The 19,211-nt window shown below is 39.7% G+C and overlaps 1 protein-coding gene across 1 annotated transcript in view; it reads left to right on the top strand.

Moving 5' to 3' along the window:
- Nucleotides 1-19,211, top strand: part of SVIL (supervillin) — a 100,532-nt gene that overhangs the window by 41,147 nt on the left and 40,174 nt on the right. Inside the window, exons 3-10 of the mRNA XM_058039183.1 lie at nucleotides 449-540; nucleotides 5,262-5,319; nucleotides 5,443-5,594; nucleotides 5,992-6,658; nucleotides 15,745-15,779; nucleotides 16,867-16,928; nucleotides 17,274-17,413; nucleotides 18,161-18,256. Of these exons, the coding sequence (XP_057895166.1) occupies nucleotides 449-540; nucleotides 5,262-5,319; nucleotides 5,443-5,594; nucleotides 5,992-6,658; nucleotides 15,745-15,779; nucleotides 16,867-16,928; nucleotides 17,274-17,413; nucleotides 18,161-18,256 (1,302 nt within the window). The remainder of the gene's footprint in view (nucleotides 1-448; nucleotides 541-5,261; nucleotides 5,320-5,442; nucleotides 5,595-5,991; nucleotides 6,659-15,744; nucleotides 15,780-16,866; nucleotides 16,929-17,273; nucleotides 17,414-18,160; nucleotides 18,257-19,211) is intronic.

Here is a 19,211-nt window from a genome sequence, read left to right as displayed (position 1 = left end):
GACATGGTATAAAATTAAATTATCTGGTACTATTAGAATATTGTAAACTGTGTAAGATCCAGAGAACAGTGCAGTAACAGCAACAGAGTAGTCATGCAGAAGGTTTCTAGGTGGAGTGTACATGCAGTACTGCCTTTGATGACATGTTTTAATATTTATGAAGAACCATTCAATATAGATTATGTTAAATGTACTTGCTTAGCAGAGCATTTTGAAGGCAGTCAGTAGTCTAATGCAAAAATGTGTCACAGTCAGTTCCAAACAAGTTTCAAATTATGTTAGGTTTGGCTTTCTGAGTTTCTTTGGGTTATTTCTTAGCTCATTCTTAGGGAAAATATTTTCTTTGGTATCTCTGTTAGACTATCTTGCAGTAAATTGGTTATGTCTTGGGTTTATTTGATTTGCAGCAGAGGCATCCACAGTTCTGTAAACCAGATGTTGCTTTCAGTTTTCAGAAGGAGTTCTCCCTTGAAGATAAAGAAGAACTTGCGAACAGCACAAAGGATATTGATGCTAATCTCTTAGCAGTACTTCCCAAAGGTAGGTGAGGGAGACATGCTGTGAACACAAGTGGTAATTTAACAGCATGTGAAGTTTCATCTATGCAAGTACAAGGCACAGTTAAAATCACTGAAGCACAGATGTTTTGTAAATGAGTTTTCCCTGTGAAGTGTGCATGAAGGATGAAACAGGGGATGAACCACAATGCTCTGTTATGAGACCTTCCTGCATCCCTGCTGCATAAAGTTCAGCTTTGTTTACCTGTTTCAATAGGCTAGTAGTTGAAATCCAAAACTTCACAGAGTTTATTTTTACAGATAGATTAATCCTGAGTTCAAAAGTATTAACTTGACTTGTTAAGTCACAGCTCTTTCCAGGCCCTTTGGTGGTTGGTGGACTCACTGTGCTTGCATGACCAATTGACTGCACTTGAATTTTTGTCTTGCATGTTAAAAGGCCTGCAGTACATATGGAGTTTAGTTTGGGGGATATTTTATATTTTCCAAATTTCTTAGTGTGAGTAATTTCTAAAGAAAACAGCAGTTCCATCTTTATCATTTGACACAGTTGAGGTAGAGGCAAGAATTAATTCTCTTAAATTATTTAGAGAAAATTATAATGTGCTTGACCCCCAAAGGGTGACATTTAACTAAGGAACTATGTGCAACTGGCACAAAGGTGTTCCTTTCATTCAAGGATGTCATGGACATCAGAACTTGGATTAAAATTATGTGTGTATTTGTTCTGGTGGTATTTACTCTTTTCAAAGTAGCTACAAGGCTAAATGCACTAATTCCAACATGAGGGAACTGGCTTGCTCTTTTAATGTCATTTGTTGCAGAGTTCCTCTGGAAAGGAACACTTCTTCCAGCATAGCATTTAAATGCTATATAAGTGACATGCTTGCTTTTAAATATGATCATTACAGATGTTCAGAAAGGAACATTGTTGGCAGAATGATGGAATAGAGTGATGTGCATTTATGCAATACAGACTTCTGACAGCACCAGAAAGTAATAATCCATAGTCCTTCATTATTCCTTAGCCTTACAGTCATGTGGCCAGCAATTTAACTGAGCCTTCACTTGAGAAACCTTATATGTAAGTTTCTTCACAGTGAACTAATTTCTATTCCAGGATGTTTCTATTTTTCAAAAAAATAGTCTCATAATGAAGGCATCATATTTGGTGTGTACAGGTCTTGAGAATCAGCAGTGGGAGCTTTTGTTTGCATTCCAAGGGGACTACTTAAAGTCCAGGGCTTTTTGAAAATCCAGGTTATTTTCTAGAGCCTAATTGTGATCCAGGTTTGCATATGTTGAGAAATTGAAGGGATATGTTTACTTTTCAACTGATACAGACTGAACTGAGGCCTGCAGTTGGGCATTGAACATGTCAATACATGTTTGCTGGCATAAACAGAAGATACATGCTTTTCCAGTCTAGTTTTAAGACCATCACCTTTCCAGTTGTGGAGAGGAAGAAGTAGGAATGAGGCTGGTAGGCTTTGCTATTCTGTTAAATTTTCCTCAAAATGAAAATGTGTGGTACCTGTGTTGCAATGGTTATTTACCATCTCTGAGAAATTAATCCTCTGGCAGGTAACCTTTTGATCCATGTCTACCCAGACTTCACAAGTGTACATGCTCCCCCTCTATTATGAACTTTTGGAAGACTTAATTGAGTTTTTACAGCTTCTGTGTTGTAAAAAGAAGACTGCTGTCACATGGCTGCAACTTCTGTCAAAAAGGGCTTTCAGTATGTTCATATTCTGCAGCAGGTTTTGGAAAGATTTCTGTGAATATATATTTCTATAAGAAATATTCCACCTTAATTTAAGGAGGTTTTAAAACATAAGATGCCCTCCAAATATACTTTTTTTTTTCATTCTGGATCAACATACAGAACAATACTGTTTTTCCTAAATAAAGGTATTCCAAAGTAAATTTTGTTTGGAAGGACTACAGTTGCCATAATTAAGATGCCTCTTGACAGTTTACCTCAGAGGGTGTCCCACCACAGCATCCTGCTCAACATCCTAAAATAAAGCCTCAAGTTCAGAGCTGTTTCTGAGCTGTGACTGTTCTTCCTCTTGCCCTTAACTGACCAATGGTGCTTACAAATGTGTTGCCATGAAGTAATCTAGATAAGGAGCTTTTACTGTGAAATTAATTATTTTAAGCTTCTTAGTGTTTTCTTGTGTGCTGAATCAGATTTTTGTGCTACTTTTTAGGTAGAAGTGTTGCTGTTCTTTAGCGCTCCCATGGTGTTATTTGTGATGGTCACATGGGAAAACATCCCATGGACAGATGGGAGCTGGCACCAACATACTCAGATTGTAAACTAAATATGAGAAAGTGGTCACCTAAATTTGCAAGGGCCAATCAGTGTCCTTGGGAGTGAAATATCTCCAACTGATTTTTATGTTTTGAAGTAAAATATTTTATTCATCAAAAAGAAACCACTAGGCTAGAAGATTTTCTTCATTTTATCTTCTTTTGGTTTTGCTTTTTTTTTGTGCTTCTTTTTCCCTCCTTACCAAAACAAGAGTATTGCTGGAACTGCTTTCCCCCAAAAGGTTCTGCAGATGTTGTGTCCAACCTTGCTGAAATTACTTCTGTAATCTCAACCTTGGAAAAAGTGTAAGGCAGCATGGAGTAGTCCCATGCTATTTTTGTCCCACGTTGTTTGGGGAGGTGTTGGGAGACATTTTTCATGAGACCTGTGCTCTTTTTAGGTCTGCAAAGTGGTAGTAGAATCTCTGGAACTTCAGCTAGCATGTAGCAAGAGAGTGTTGAGTTAATGCTTTAGGAGTTCTTTGGATGTTCCACATTTCTTGTATATGGACAACCTAGGGTGGGGGGAGAGAAGACTTTCACTAATAAATGAAGCTGTGTTTAGAGATTTACTAAAGCTTGTAAAAGACCTGTTCTCTGATGATGGATTTGGTGACTGTATAAATTGATGACTAGGGGAAAAAAAAAGGATCAGGATGTGGATGGAATGTGATTTTAGTAACTCTGAGTTCCAGAGGCCTTTGACTTGTCTGAAGACAGACAATTACAGGTTTTGTTTTGACAATGTTGTGTGAATATAGCCAACGGATGGAACAGAAAAGACAGAACAGAAAAACTCTAATAGCTGGTGGAACATAATGAAACAGTAGATTTGGGGAGGTGAGAGCAAAGTCTTTATGAGAAATCATTTCCTTTGGTGTGGATCTGAAATGAAGGCTGGTTTCAAATGGCTGATTCCATTGCCAGCACAGCTTGAGTACACAGGGCAACAGTGGAAACTGCTCATGCATTGAGAGAAAAGTCTGTGAAAACACAACATAAAGGCTCATCTTTGCCTTGGGGTTGGTTCAGGATCAGAATGTGTTAATTCTTGATGATCCTGCACATTTTATCTGTAGTTCTACTTTCAGGCTTTTCAGCATGTAAGGTTGATGTGACAGTCAATGTATCTGTGAGGTGTGAGGACTGGTATTGAGTACAGCAAACTTCCTGCATGAGTCAGCTCAGCTGGAACCCTGACCAAGCCATGCGTGTCAAGTTCTTGCAGCAGAGGGAAGGCAGAAAAGGTGCATCTGACCTTAAAAGGGCGGTGTTTCAGTAATATTTATCTTCCAATTATCTAGAGCAATGAGATCTGGTAGCAAGAAAAATAAGCTGATAGGTTTACCTCTGCAGTGGAACAGTGTCAGCTAGACACTCCTGACTCATCAGGTGTTTCTGATGGCAATCTCTGCCAGTTTAGCAGGCATAGACTTTCACTTGCTTTAACTTTTGATCCCTGGGTCAACAGGGTTAGAGCCCCAGATGTGCATTGGCTCAAGAATAGGGGCGCACAGCTTTCAGCACCACGTTTGCCAAGGTCACAATGTGTGGATGTGCATGTCTGTGTGTTAGGCACACCCCACCCCAGTGCACTGCTTCCCTCGACAGCCTGGGCAGTTTCTCTTCCTGGTGGTAAGAAGCCACCCTGCACTTATTTGTGTAGCACTCACTGCTGCAGTGTGGTTTGCACGTGCACAGATGTGGGTATATATAGGGATTACTTCATCTATCGTGCCTCCCCTTGGTTCACTGCAGTTTTGTGGACTGTGGCAGCTGTCTGCTGGCACTTCACACCAGCAAAGGCTTCAGGGGAAGAGAAGGGAAGTATGTAAAATTAAAACTACTAGGGAAAGTTATAGCAAAGTAGCAAGTTATTAACCATGCAAGAGGTACCATGATGGTGCATGGTAATTTTCACTTCAGCAATGAGTCACTGGTGTTCTGGGGATTTGATCAATATAAGGGTGTGGAGGAAAGTAAGGAGGAGGGGACCTCTTCCTTACTGCTTCTATTTAAACATGGTCAGTCCCTGACCTTTGAGTAGGCAGGGCAAGCAGACTTTCCATAATACCTGGTTTTGAAATGGGTTACTAGGGCACTTAAGTTTGACTTTAGCTAATCAAAATACAACTTGTCCAGTATACACTACATCTTGAAAACTGCTAGGATGGACATAGCAGATTTGGGATTAGCCTGGAAGTATGTGGAGAGGAGTACTTGATGGTCACACCTATGTGCCTAATGCACTTCTGACAGCACAACCTTAATAAACTAGGAAAACAAGAGGAAAATGCTCATTTCCTCCCAAAAGCTATTTCAAACCATTGAACTTTATTTGACTGTTCCTTCTTATTCTAAAACATTTTAGCAAGTTTCTGAAACTTATTGTTTTATAAGCTACATAATGTTTTGTTGTCTCAGTTTCAGAATTAAGAAAACTCTTTGAACCAAACAACCGAGATTTATTGGAAATGAAAAGGTAAAGGAAAAAAGTGTTTGGCCCATAAAACAAAACACACAGCTTGTTTTGTTACCTCCTCGTAGAAACTCTGCCCTCCAATCTTCAAGATGCCTGTTTTCACATTTTTCCCATATTTTTCAGAAAGGAAAGAATAGCTAGGCGCTTAGAGGGAATTGAGAATGATACACAGCCTATTCTTCTGCAAAACTGCCCAGGATCAGTCACACACCGTTTGCTAGAGGAAGACACACCAAGATATATGCGAGCAACTGACCCATACAGCCCCCACCTAGGTGAGTGGCACACGGCAGGCCATATTGCAATGCTGAATTACTCCATGTTTGCTACACTATCAGCCTAGAAGCTCTTCTACAGAAGAGCTCTGTCAGGTTGTTTGGGGTTTTTAATTTGCCTTTTAAGTCTCCAATTGTCTTACTTGAAAAAATGTTTATTGCTTTAAAAAAACTATTTGAATTGAGAACTATTACTTATTAAAGAATTATTCCTAATACATATTTCTTAATTGTTTGTGTGTGCTTTTGGAGACAAAAGTGCAAAAATATAATGTGTCTGTGCGGTCACTTTGATTTGTAAGAAAATGGAAAGCTTTTAGTTCAATCAGTTTGAGGGGTGGATGGGGTACCTGGAGTTTTGGGAAGGACTTGTTCATATATGTTGTACTTTTGACAGGAAGATCAAATGAGGAGGAGGAAACTTCAGATTCTTCTGTAGAGAAACACCCCAGATCATCCAGATACCGATCGGAAACCACAGGAAGTAAGAAAGAGCCCTTGTACAGTACAGCAAATATGGATGTCCAGGAACTGGAGTCAAAAGCAGAGAGAATAGCCAGGTACAAGGCAGAGAGGCGACGCCAGCTGGCAGAGAAGTATGGATTAGCCCTTGAGTCTGATTTGGATTCTGACTACTCATCCAGATATATACGGGCAAGGAAAGATCCTGACAGCGTGGAAAGAAAGGGAGTGAAAAGTGAAAGGCAAGATGATGAAAACAAGGACTATGGCAGCCTCTATTTTTCCAGGACTGAGACAAAGTCATCAAAGAGTGCGATTTCTGATTCCAAAGAGTACTCCAGCCGTGAAGATAAAGATGACCTCTCAAATGAAAAGGGTGTTAGAAAAGCAGATGACAGTGCCATTAGACAGGCTTCTGAGCCTTCAGCAACCTTGGATAGCTCTGCCTCCCTTTCCCTTTCTGGACGAGACTCTTCCTGCTATAACGAAGTGCCAATGCCACCAAAGCAAACCCCCCGAGAGTCCCTCTCCTCACCCAAGCGGGCAGCCTCACCCACCCACTTGCAGAATGACCAGCCCTTGCACAGTAACAGCAGACAAAGGTAGGTATGATTTCTATTTTTTTTTTTTTTTTTTGCTGTAGATTCCTTTATCTTACTCAGCTTCTGCATCAGTGTCTACAGTATTAGTGAGAGTGTATTTATTACCCTTGAAGAATATATTTAGTTGCTTTGGATGTCTCAGGATGGATTAGTTTGGTTTATTTATCACAGTGTGTGTCTGATACAAGGAAGTGGCTATGTATTTCTCTAATTAGCTATGTCCTTGGTTTCACTTTATATTTATAGAATTTTTGCTGAAATTAGGCCCTTTGTGGGGAGGACACAAACTAGAAATTGAAGGAGTTATGGTTCTAAATCTCCTTGGGTTTTGTTTTTTGGTACCTATTAGAGCAAGTCTTTAACTTTCTTTCTTCTATACGTTGCAATTGTTGGCTGGGAGCTTCTAAGTAGAGGCAAGCTGCTTCTCAGTGAAGATTTGACTATCTTTATGATGGCTTCTGCCAAAACAAAACAGTTTGCAAACTTAAAAACTGAAGAGTGTCTTGGGTCAGTTGAAATAATAGTTGATTTGCTTTCCTGATGTGAAAGTGTAAAAGTCTTTTGTACTGTGGTAGACAATTTTTTAGATAATATCAGGCATATATATGTGTGAAGGGGCAGAGGGGAGAGTTAAAATTCTATGCTGAATTGCTGTAGACTTGACAAATATACTATGGTAATAGGGTAACCAGATTCTTCCAGAAGGAAAAAAAAAATAGTTTCCACTAATTTTACATTACAATTTCTCAGTGTAGTATAGAAATACTGTCAGATTCTTATGCTGACTGAAAATAATGTGTGACTAAGAATTTTTTTAAAGTATGATTTTCTCTAAGTGTGAGTCTTTAATTTCTTGCTGGGCGGATAGATAGAAAATAATAACTGTAAAACCTTAACTTAAAATGTTGCAACTAAAAATTATGTAAATGAGAACTTAATTTTATACATATGTGCACGCTGAACAGTGTTGACTACTTTTAAGAAACTGAGGTATCTGGTATAAACTCAACCATTTATGCTTTCCATACAGCACAAGAGCTTTTCAGTTCCCAGTTGTGAGAAATCAGGAAAAAAAAGGAAAGACACCAACATGGATTATTAAAGAAGTGAATGCACAGTAGTGAGCAGTGACAGGTGTTTTGGGAAGAGTATAGGGACATTGCCCAGTTGTGTAGAGATGAGGTTAGGAGGGGCAAGGTGAAGCTGGAACTGAATTTGGCAAAGAATGCAAAGCATAGCAAGGACTTCTACAGGTATGTTAGCTGGATATGGAAGGTCAAAGCAAAACTGGTAACAGAGGATGAGGAGAAGGCTCAGCTAGTTTTTTGCCTCAGCCTTCAATAGCAACCTCACTTTCCACACCTCATGAGTGGGTGGACAGCAGGGTGGTGACTGGGGAGGCAAAGTCCCTTCCATTTTAAGAATAAAATCATGTTCCTGACTGTCTGAGGAAACTGAACAAAAATAAGGCTACAGGACCCAATTAGATTTATCCTGGAGTCTTGAGGGAACTGGCTGATATATCTCCATGATATCTGAGCAGTCAGGTGAAGTCCCAAGTGACTGGAAAAAGGGAAACATTGCACCCATCTCTAAAAAGGGTAGAAAGGAGGATACTGGAAACTGCTGCCCTGTCAGCCTCACCTCTCTGCCTGAGAAGATCATGGAACAGATCCAGTCAGAGGCTATGCTAAGGGACATGGAGGACAGGGAGGTGATTTGAGACAGCCAGCACAGCTTCTTCGAGGCAAGTCCTGCCTGACCCATCTAGTGGCCTTCTGTGGCTGAGTGACTACATAAAGGGACAAGGGAAAGGCTACAGATGTCTCTGCCTGTGCTCCTGCAAGAGCACACAGTCCCCCACAGCATCCTTCGCTCTAAATTGAAGAGCTATGGACAGATTGTTCAGTAGATGAGGAATTGTTTGGACAGCTGCATCCAGAGTAGTGGTCAGCAGCTCAGAGTCCTGATGGACATCAGTGACAAGTGGTGTCCCTTAAGGGTCTCAGTGGGGACCAGGGATATTTAATGTCTCCCTCAATGACATAAGGGAGTTGACTGCACCTTCAGCAGTTTTGCAGATGACACCAAGACAAGTGGTGTGGTTGACACTCCTGAAATATGGGATAATCACCCAGAGGGATATGGACAAGCTTGAGAAGTGGGCTCATCAGAGTCCCATGAGGGCTTTGCTAAGGCCAAGTGCAAAGTCCTGCACCTGGGCTGGGGCAAGCCCCAGTAGTACCAGAACAGTCTGGGGTTGAACAGATTGAGAGCAGCTCTGCCAAGAACTTTGGGGAACTGGTGGATGAGGGGCTGGACATGAGCTGGCAATGTGCACCTGCAGCCCAGAAAGATAAATGGGTCCTGGGCCACATCAAAAGGATCGTGGTCAGCAGGTTGAGAGAGGTGATTCTGCCCCTTTACTCCACTCTCATGAGATTCCCCCTGGAATACTGTATCTGTAATCCTCAGCACAGGAAAGACATGGGAGTGTTGGAGCAAGTCCAGAAGAGAGCCACAACAATAATCAGAGCAATGGGGTACCTTTCCTGTGAGGAAAGGCTGAGACAGTTGGGGTTGTTCAGCTTGGAAAAGAAAAGGCTCCAGGGAGATCTGATTTCAGCCCTTCAGTGCTGCAGGAGGTGATTGTAAGATTGGGACAGACTTTTTGACAGGGGCATTCCTCTTTTCTGATAGGACAAGGAGGAATGGTTTTGCACTAAAAGAGGGGTAGATTGATGCTAGATATAAGGAAAACATTTTCTTACAAAAAGGCTGGTAAAACACTGGCACAGGTTGTTCAGAGAGAAGGTAGATGCCTCATCCCTGGAAGCATTCAGAGTGATGTTGAATGGGACTCTGAGCAACCTCATCTAGTTGAAGTGTCCCTGCTCATTGCAGAGAGATTGGACTAAATAACCTTTAAAGGTCCCATCCAACTCAAACTATTCTGTGAGTAATAATATAATACAAATTGCTGACTGCATTATCTCTAATTTCAGATTTTTTTCTGGATGAGGCTTGAGTAGTATTTGCATAAAACAAATTTCCCCTAATTGCTGTCTAACTTGTGAAGGAAACTATCTACACCCGCCAAGATGTGGTGTAGTACTTAAAGCAGCCAAGAGCTTAAATATGGGATTTGGTCTCTTGTTTGGATATACATGTAGGCAGTAGCTGGTATTTTAAAGCCATATTGCCAAGAGCCCATTATTTAATACCCCTGACACTTTCAGTGCCAGTGTGTACTCCCTGGTATAATATTCAGAGATGTGAGAATAACCTCTCTGAAACTCTTGTCCCTGATTCTGAGTGGTAAAAAAATCATTGTGTCCATGCAGTCCATTTAAAGTTGCTCTGCGGTGGTCCCTATAAAGCTATTTGCACAAGAGAAAAAAAAGGCTAATTCCAGTTTTTCAGGTGACTGCTGTTCTGAAGTCAGTTCCACATTATATACAGGCCATAAAATCGGTTTTGTTAAATTTAAATTTCCCGAGTTTAAATTGGAAAATAAATGCAGCTCACTTTGGAATATATATGAAAAGCTTTTGTGACTTCAGTACTAAGATTTAATAATTAATCCAGTTACCCATCACTGAGGAGGTATCATTTGACATTGCCTGCATTTGGCTCCTGAAATGGCTGATTAAATTCAAAACGTTCTTCTGATTGCAGTCTTCAAAGGATGAATGATCAAGTACAAATAATTACTGCTTGGGCCGTGCCCACTATAAAATTGTGCCAAAGTACACATTAAAAGAGAAGGAAGTTCCTGTGCTTCAAAACAATTCCAGGTAGTTGCTTCTAGTCAGCTTCTGTGGAAAGGTTTTGCCTCCTCTTTGGTCAGTTCTGTTAAGGATTCAAAAACATTTGGAACAAACAGAAGGTGTTTCAACAGTTGGTGTTTGCTGTTCTAAGATAGATTTGGATTTAATGACAACAGTAGGTGAGTTCTCAAATTTAAACTTACTTGCATCAAATACACTGTTATCTCCAGAACAGTTGTTTTAACCTTTTGATTTAACCTTTTTCAACTATTTTTCATAAACGAGTAACTAAGAAAAATTGAAGTATATGACCTGGATCTTAATTTGGGGGTGTTATCCCAAATGGCTCTTCTCCAATGGAAAAGTTCTTTCATAAGCAATGGAAAGCATCCTGGATGCTTGTCACCTCTGGGAAGTGAGTTTGTAAACATTAATGTGCAGGACAGGCTGTGCCTGCAAGGTTAAAAGTACTTGATGTGTTCTACTGTTGCTGGGGGATTGTAGGTGAAGGTGAGCTTTAGGAAAGGTTTTGAGAAACTTTATGTAGGAAGCAAACAGCCTTTCTTACACTGCTGCAGGGCTTTTAAAAGCTCTTCTTTCTTTTTATGCTTTCAACTCCAAAATGTGAACAGAATAAAGTCAAGGCAAGATTAAATTAGGAGTCACTTTTTTCCTTAAGTTTTTCCTGTGCCAAGTCACCCAGTGACACAGTGTCTTTGGTTTGTGCTAACCAGGTGGGCATTTCTGAAGCTCTGTGATACAGGGTTACAAGAGGACAGAGGGGTTCCAGATGCTCCTGAGAATTTCTTTGGAAATATGATGCAGCATTATGAATTTTCCACTTCACTAAATTCATACTGCTCCTTTGTTTTGGTTGCAGCAATCTCTACCACTTTAAATCACAAATTAAAGGAATTATTTTTCTAGCTTTTACAGATGTCCTTACACAAACTGACCCACAGTGGAAAATGCAAAAATAAGGTTGTGTAGTTGCTTTCACTTCTCAATTTTTGGACAATGTGCACAAAGTTACCTCTGCAGAATCTTTACCACTTAGCATACTTTGTATATGTTTGTGGGATTATATAATAATTTCTTTCCCAGTTTATTACCTTTGAATTGGATTAGTGTACATTGCTTTTGTTTTCTAGAACTGTCCTCTGCAACTGAGTAATCAAAAAAAAAAAAAAAAAGCAGTGGGGAAGGGAGACTGGGAGAAATAATGGGAGCATGTATTGAGGTCTCAGAAATTACCTGAAGTTCTGTTTTCTGTAGTAGTGCAGGGAAAGCAAAACCTGAATGGTTTCTTCAGAAAGATTCGGAAGGGGACACACCTTCACTTATCAGCTGGCCCTCCAGGTATCATATCTGTGTGGCTAACAATCAGACTGCAAACTCCCCGTCTTTCCTTTTACTATCTACATTTAACACTTGCCCTTAATTTTCCTTTAACAGCAGCAAGTAAGAAAGTGGAGGTTTTTGTGAATAAAAAGCTTGTGAAACTTTTCTGAAGCATCTGCTTTTATTCTAACTTAGAACCAATTGGTATTTTGATGAAGAAGTACAAATTCCCCAAGCTTCTTCCACAGCTACAACCATTCTGGCTTCCACTAGATTTTATAACTTCTTATTTTATGTCATTTTGTGCTCTGCAAACCAGCATATTTTTATACTGTACACCCTTCCATCTTAGCATTCCCTACAAGTAACTCCTTGAATTCCAAAGGAGATGGTACAAGAGAAGTAAAAAAAAAAAATTACATGGAAAAGTAAAACAAAATCTTGATCAAAGCTACAGGCAGCTGCTTTCTCCTGGTTTGGTAACATTTACAGTAAGCCCACCATGAAAATCATTGCAGGAAGACTGTTTTTCATGTTCCTGGTTAAAGTAATACCTATAACCTAGTACTAACATTGGTGTGGATGTTCTGGAGAATGCTTGGTACATGTAGTTCAAAGCATACTTCTTCAGATTTAACACACTTTATGTGCTTAAGTAACTCTGCCTGACAAGTGCATCAATCTTCAGAGGTAAGAAGCACCAAAATATTAGAAAGAGTGGTGTTTCAAATAACTTTGGATATCCTGAATTATTCTCTTAAATAACTTGCTTTTTTTCCCCCCTAAACCTTACTTTTTTTCTTTTTTCTTAATTATGTAAACTCCAAAAAGTCTGTTGGTAGCAAACCTGGAATTGCACATACTTTGAGCTGGATTACTTACATTCAAACTGTAGTTTCCTAGTTTGACTCTCTCTTTTTCCTTGAAACTAAAATTATTTTTTCATACCCATTTGGGAGGGGAGGGAGTACCGGGCTTTCATTTTTAATACTGTGTGTGTTATCTGCAGACACTCACCCTGTGAGGTGTCTGAGCCTTGGTGAGGTTGTGAAAGTGCTGCAGAGCTTTACCTGCAGCAGCAGCCCCAGAGCAAAGGCAGCCCCTGGCTGTACATGCTTGTCTCCCACTGTGCTGCTATATTCCATTTAGAAATGTTAAATAAAACTCTGGTTTGCATGGATGTTGCACAAGTCCAGAGGTGTTTCTAGAAAACACACTGAAGTAAGGTAACTTTTGGGAACAAGTGTTTTTGTTGCAAGTTTTGCATGTTAGAATGTAATGAAACATTTTAAAACAGAATACCTGTTTCAGTTTTTAAATGTTTTTTTTCCCTGCAAGCTCTCTGAAAAACAACAGCCATGCCATAGTTCTGCATTTGGGTTTAGGACTTGCCCTTTCAATGTTTTTATTCACTTACTGAAACAGGTTACACTACATATGATTTTTCAGATATCTTAAATGATATACAAAAACACAAGTAAACCAGTCTCTGGCAAAATATCTGAAGGGCTAGGTGGAGATAACATTTTTTTTCACCTCTTTCCCCAATGCAACAATGTCTTGGTGTGATGTAAGCTTCCCAGTGTTTAGACATCTTCAAACATCTGACTGCATACACAGCTGCCAGTAGAATTTGCAATTTCAGGCTGAACCCAACACTCTGAAAATATAAAAAGCAGTTTTGATCATCTTGTTTGTTTGAGACTATGGGTATGTGCTGTTTGGCAAACACACTTGTGATCTCATGAGAACATGCTGTATGTTCCCAGAGCTTGCACAGTTACCTTCTCAGGAGTCATGCATGTCCATGGCCCCTGAATCACTTGACTGTTTTTGAGCAGTGTTACTGCTAAGACCTGGGGGAAGGAAGGGGTTGCATCATAAGATTGCTTAATTTTAATACATTGGTTTTTATTTTACTACAATGTTGCTGTCTGTACCCACCGTAGGTGTCTGTGTTCCTTTCCAGATTGGGTATTGCTGTTCACAGCTTTAATCCTTTTTCTTTCTTAAAGAGTAAAAGTTAGAGAGAAATTGGTGAAAGAGGAAAGTGCTCGTGGAAGCCCTGAACTTGCCACAGACACAGTATCTCAGAGAAAATCCCATCCAGTGCCAGCCCACTACATGCCTCTCCAGACAGAAACGTCTGCCTTTGATAGGGCTCTAAATCAGCCCGTCAGTTCCGTCCGCCAGCCGATCCATGGCTATATCCAGCCTGCTGGCATTGCTCACACAGCTCAGCTGATGGCAGCAGAAGAACCAGCAAACAGCCCTGCTGGCAGCCTCCTCCCCACAGACACAAAGCCCTCAGCAGCCCCTGCCTCGGAGAGTGAAAAGAAGGAAGCACCTGGTTACAGAGCAAAACCTGCTGGAGAAGATTCCTTGGAAGGGGAACAGGCCTCCAACGGCAGAAGGCCCATTCTGCCATCTGAGATTCGCAAGCAAGGGAAGAACCACGAAGGCCTCTTTGGCGGAGGAGAATTGGAGACCCCTGTGGGGAGCTCCTCCTTTGCAAGCAAGCCGAAAGTTAACTCAGAAGTTCAGAGGGAGTTGGAATGCAATAAGAGGCAGGCCCCAGAGCAGCAGTTTAAGACCCCTGAGAACGTAGAAAGGAGTGAAGCTGTCATGTACATACAGAGCGGATCTGTACTGCAGCCTGACAAGGCACAGGCTCCTGTTTGGAAAGTGTCAACAAAGCATAAGGTCCTGACTCGCTCCATGTCTGACTATACTGTGACTACTAAGCTAGAACCTTTTAAAAGCAAGGAGAGCATGGAAGCAAATCCACCAAATGGTGAGATTGGCATGGTTGACACAAAAGTCTCTGTTGCCCAGCTCCGTAATGTCTTTCTGGAGTCTGCTAATGCCAACAAGAAAACGGAACTGTAGGTGACATTTCACTCGTATTTTCGTGTGAAACTTGCACGTCCTTGGCAAAATTACACCCACTCAACAGCAGTTGTTGTTCGGCACTTAAAGCACACAGCTTAGCTCTCACCAGAGTGTACTGGAGGCTGAGATGATTTGATCCTTGCTTTTGTGCTTCTGCTTGCTAGTGCGAGTTGTGATGTGGGGTAGCTGGAATGTGTTCGTCTGCATGGACCCGGAGGAGCATGCAGAGTGGTCTCTGGGGACTTGTTGAGATGCTTACATCTATGTTTTACTTCTCTCTCCTATTTTCTTTCCTATGCGCTCTCTGTGGTGCGATTTGAAAGTGAGTCTCGGTTTGAGATGTCGGCAGCAGGTAGTACTGTGTCTGCCAATGGGGACCGTGGGCCACGGAAGGCAAGGCGCTATTTTACACCTGGTGAAAATAGAAAGACTTCTGAGAGGTTTAAAACTCAACCTATAACATCAGCAGAACGAAAGGAGACAGATAGGTAGGCATGTACGTAGCTCTGTGTAGCATTCTGGCGCAGGTGGATATTAGCAAGGTTGGGACAAGATTTGTCCATATATTAAAATAAATGTTTTCAGGGTTATTGTTTGTCATTAAAAACAATTTATTGTAGCTTCTTACAGAATGAAATCCAAACCCCTCCCCCAATAAAACCAATTTGTTGCAAATTCCTCCCATTTGAAATAGTGAACAGTGAATCATCATTAAGTACTGTAGCTGTTTGGTTCGAATGTTAAATGCTTTTGGTTTCATATAAAGGGTTTCCTTTCCATCTAGTCTGCTCTATCATTTACTCTCTTTGTAAACCACCTAAGGTACCTTTTTATGTTAAAAAGCTGGTCGCAAATCATAGACTTTTATTTTCTGCAAGGTGAACTAGAAATAATTTTCCTTGACTGTATTTAAGTTTGGCTGCAATTGCTAGCATTTATGCTTTATTAAAGGATGTTCCCAAGTGAACACTGATGAAACTTGAAAAACAGATAAATTCTCTTGCTACTTCAGATTGAATTTGAAATTCATTTTTGGTGTCTTGTTTCCAGCTAACTTTTTTCTGTTTGACAATTTTTCACTAGGTCAATCTTGTATGCAGAAATACCAACTGCTGACGGTATGTTGCTGTACTGTTTTCCAAGGAAGAAATGGGCTTTGATGTGTTTTATTTTGTTTTAACTAAAGAACTGTTTGATAATGGAAACAAAATCCACTTGAAAATATCTTTACCTATGATATATAGTTGAAATACCCCTTTTCCTAGGGCCATATATACTACAGACTCGATTTCAATCTCATTTTCAGTCCAAAAGTCTGTCTGTGGATACCAAACTTCAAATGGGAGTCAAGCAGAGAATGGCTTGAAACTTTTCTATATAATTGAGGTTGGATTTTATCCTAATTTAGACAATAAATAAGCTAGTTGTTGGGAAAAAAAATTAGTCATTGGTCAGTTTTAATCACTGGTCTAGGACTTACAATTTAAAGAAAGCCTGTAGTATATTGTGAAACTGATGTTGCTAATTTGTTTTTTGGCCAAGGAAGTTGCAAAATGCAGGTTATTAAATTACAGAATTCAGTCTGCCATCTTGCTCTCTTTCCCTCTTGTCACCCTTGGCAAGTCTGGCACAATTTAAGTAGGTAATCTCATGAGTAGCTATATTTAGATTTAATGCCTTATGCTATTTGAAAGCTGATATTCCTTGCAGCTCTGAGATGCTGGCTGTTGGATCTGGAGGATGCTGATTTCAGCTCCTGAGGATACCAATTTAGCCTCTGAGAAATGTGGACACAAGGTGGTAATCAGAATGGCCAGCTAGTAAAAGATAGATGTTCAGTTCTCTTTGCTCACCCTTAAGGCAGTCTTTATTTTCTTAGTCCATGTGTTCTCATAGACTGATGCAATAAGTTTGGTTATTCATCAAATGTTGTTTATATAGTTTGAAAGGACATGAACTATCCTAAAGACAAGTCTTTTGTTTGCAAATCGTATCAGACTTCATGTCAGACTGTACTGCTCATTTGATGCAATACATGTAAAAACAGGTGAAGTTTACACAGCTGTATTCACAATAAGTTTTTTGTTAAATGTGAGAAACAGCCAGCTTATTTGCTGGTTTGTAATTGTTCATATTAAGAAAATATTACTCTTAATATGAGATTGATTCATTATGTTCAGCCTCCTTTTTTTCCTCTTTGTTTAGATGAAGAAAAATTGGATGACCGAGCTAAACTAAGTGTAGCTGCAAAGAGACTCCTTTTTAGAGTGAGTATTGCATTAAATTAAACACTTCAAATAGAACGTGCTGAAGGTGCCCAAAGTGCATTAGAATGAAGTATAATGCAGTTAACTAAGTTCAAGCTACATAACTTTTGTTTTTTACTTCATTCCCTACCTACACAGATCTCTTGCCTGCTTTAAAAGTGTTATTTAGAGAGAAGCGTGGAGTTAGTTTTAACTCCATGGTGCATACTGTGCAGTTACATCTTGCTTCTAATTCAGAGGTGGGCATTTGGGAACTTCACTGCTGTGCATGCAAGAAAGCTAAGAATAAAGTACTGTTTCAGAACTTTTCTTCCATGGTTTTAATTATGACATATGTCCTGCTAGGAAATGGAAAAATCATTTGAAATGAAGAATATTCCCAAGCCACCTGTCAGAAGCTCGGCGGTGGAGAGGAGGCTGCGGCGCTTGCAGGACAGGTCCCACACCCAGCCCATCACCAGCGAGGAGGTGGTCATTGCAGCCACGTAAGTCTGCTCTGGGCTCTGCCCCTGGCTCCTGCTTTCAAACCTGGCAATAAGCTCCGTATCTGTGGTGCTTATAACTTTGTAGCAAGGAAAATATTTATTGCTAAGGGCCTCGAGAGCCACAGGGGAAACTATATTGAAATTCCTTTTGAAATGTAGAGGGACTAGTAAAGCATATCTTGTATGAACTGTAATTTGGCAGGAAGTTTAGGAACCTGTGGATTAGGCAAACGAGATTAATCATAGCATTGTTTCATAACCCAAATGAATAAGATAGTTTGTGCTGAGGGAAGTCTGCACAGTTTCTTATGGAATGTATATGTATTGGGGAAAACTTTTTACACCCCGAAATCTCAAAGGTACTTTTTGGAAATGCTTTTCTTGCACTGTACTAGTATATCATGACATTTTCCTGAAAAAGGGAAAATCTTTTTGGGGGGGAAGTTAAACAATGGTGAATTGAATGGATGTTCACCTAATGGTCAGATGTTAACTTACTTTATGGGTTAAGAGTAACTTCAAGGGACAGTCTGCTCCTCTAGGTCTTTAGTTCTTTCAAGGTACTTGGAATTACTTTGCAAATGTCACAGCAGATAACTCAGTTAATTAAAAATGATTGCTGTGTGGTTTTTTTCTGTTTTGTTTTGGTTTGGTCTTTTCTGTAGTTAACACTTAATGTATTGCTTTTCTTAATGCTTTTTTCTTCTCTCTCCCTGTGAATTTTCCCTCCTTGGCAATTCTTTAAAGTGAAACTAGCCCTGCTTCACGTTCTGTGAATACCCACACAGTAGTGACAAGAGTACCTAGTCCCACTGTAGTTAAGAGCACTGTACAACCTACCAGGTACTGGGGGGGTAAACATGCATGTTACATGGAGCACAAGATTCCTCAATAGCAGATGCATCTTTAAAGTCTTGAATGCCTTTTCAATGTGTCAAGTGAATACTTGTCTCAAGAATATTTAAAACATTCGTCAACCTCATTTATGTTTGCATGATAAAGCAATGCAGCTTTTTTTTGTCAAGAGTCTGTTTTCAGGACCCTTCTAACCACACTTAACCTGCTGTAGAAGCTTATTCTTCTGAAAGAAAGAAATTAATTTGCATGTGAGCAAACATAGCAGAACCCTCTTCGCTCTTGTAATTTTTTGTATGGTAATATCATCCTAAGATGAAAATAGCACAGCTGAGTGCTTGATTTCACAAGCAGTACATGTCCTTTGTCTGTCTCTACATGTATTTTTTTAGCTTGCAAAATTAAAGGAAATATAAGAAATTGCACCACCTATAGGTAAAGTTGCAGAATACTGTTCTGAATGAGAGAATTTTAGCAGAGACCATGACAGAAAAAAAAATAATTAGAGAATACTACTAATTCCATAAATGTGAAAGAAGTTGAACAATAAAATCTTTTATAGTAAAGGTGAATAAAATACATTATTGTAGAGACAAATGCAGTTACAGCTTTTATGAATCGATATGTCTGCCTTCAGCATTGGTCAATTTTCAAAATCAATGGACTGTGTTTCAAAACCAATTTTTCTTGTTGATTTATCCCACATAATTCAAAATGAAAGACAGTCTGAAATCTGTTGCATTTCAGATTAGAAGAGTCATTGCAAATTTTTCTAACTTAAAAGCAGCATAAACTTGGAGTTTAAGTCTGTCTTTTAAATGTTTTTATCATATATGGTCCACAAATTGCTTTCAATAAAATTGAACTTTATATAAATTGCACTGTAGGACCTTAAAGGCATCTTAAATGTCTTTCCATAGCTCTGTGCTCTGTATAAAGAGAT

This window comes from Melospiza georgiana, chromosome 1 (genome assembly GCF_028018845.1).
Source record: "Melospiza georgiana isolate bMelGeo1 chromosome 1, bMelGeo1.pri, whole genome shotgun sequence".
NCBI classification, from domain to species: Eukaryota; Metazoa; Chordata; class Aves; order Passeriformes; family Passerellidae; genus Melospiza; species Melospiza georgiana.
The sequence above is the reverse complement of the archived record's forward strand: the minus strand, read 5'-3'. Positions and strand labels throughout refer to the sequence as shown.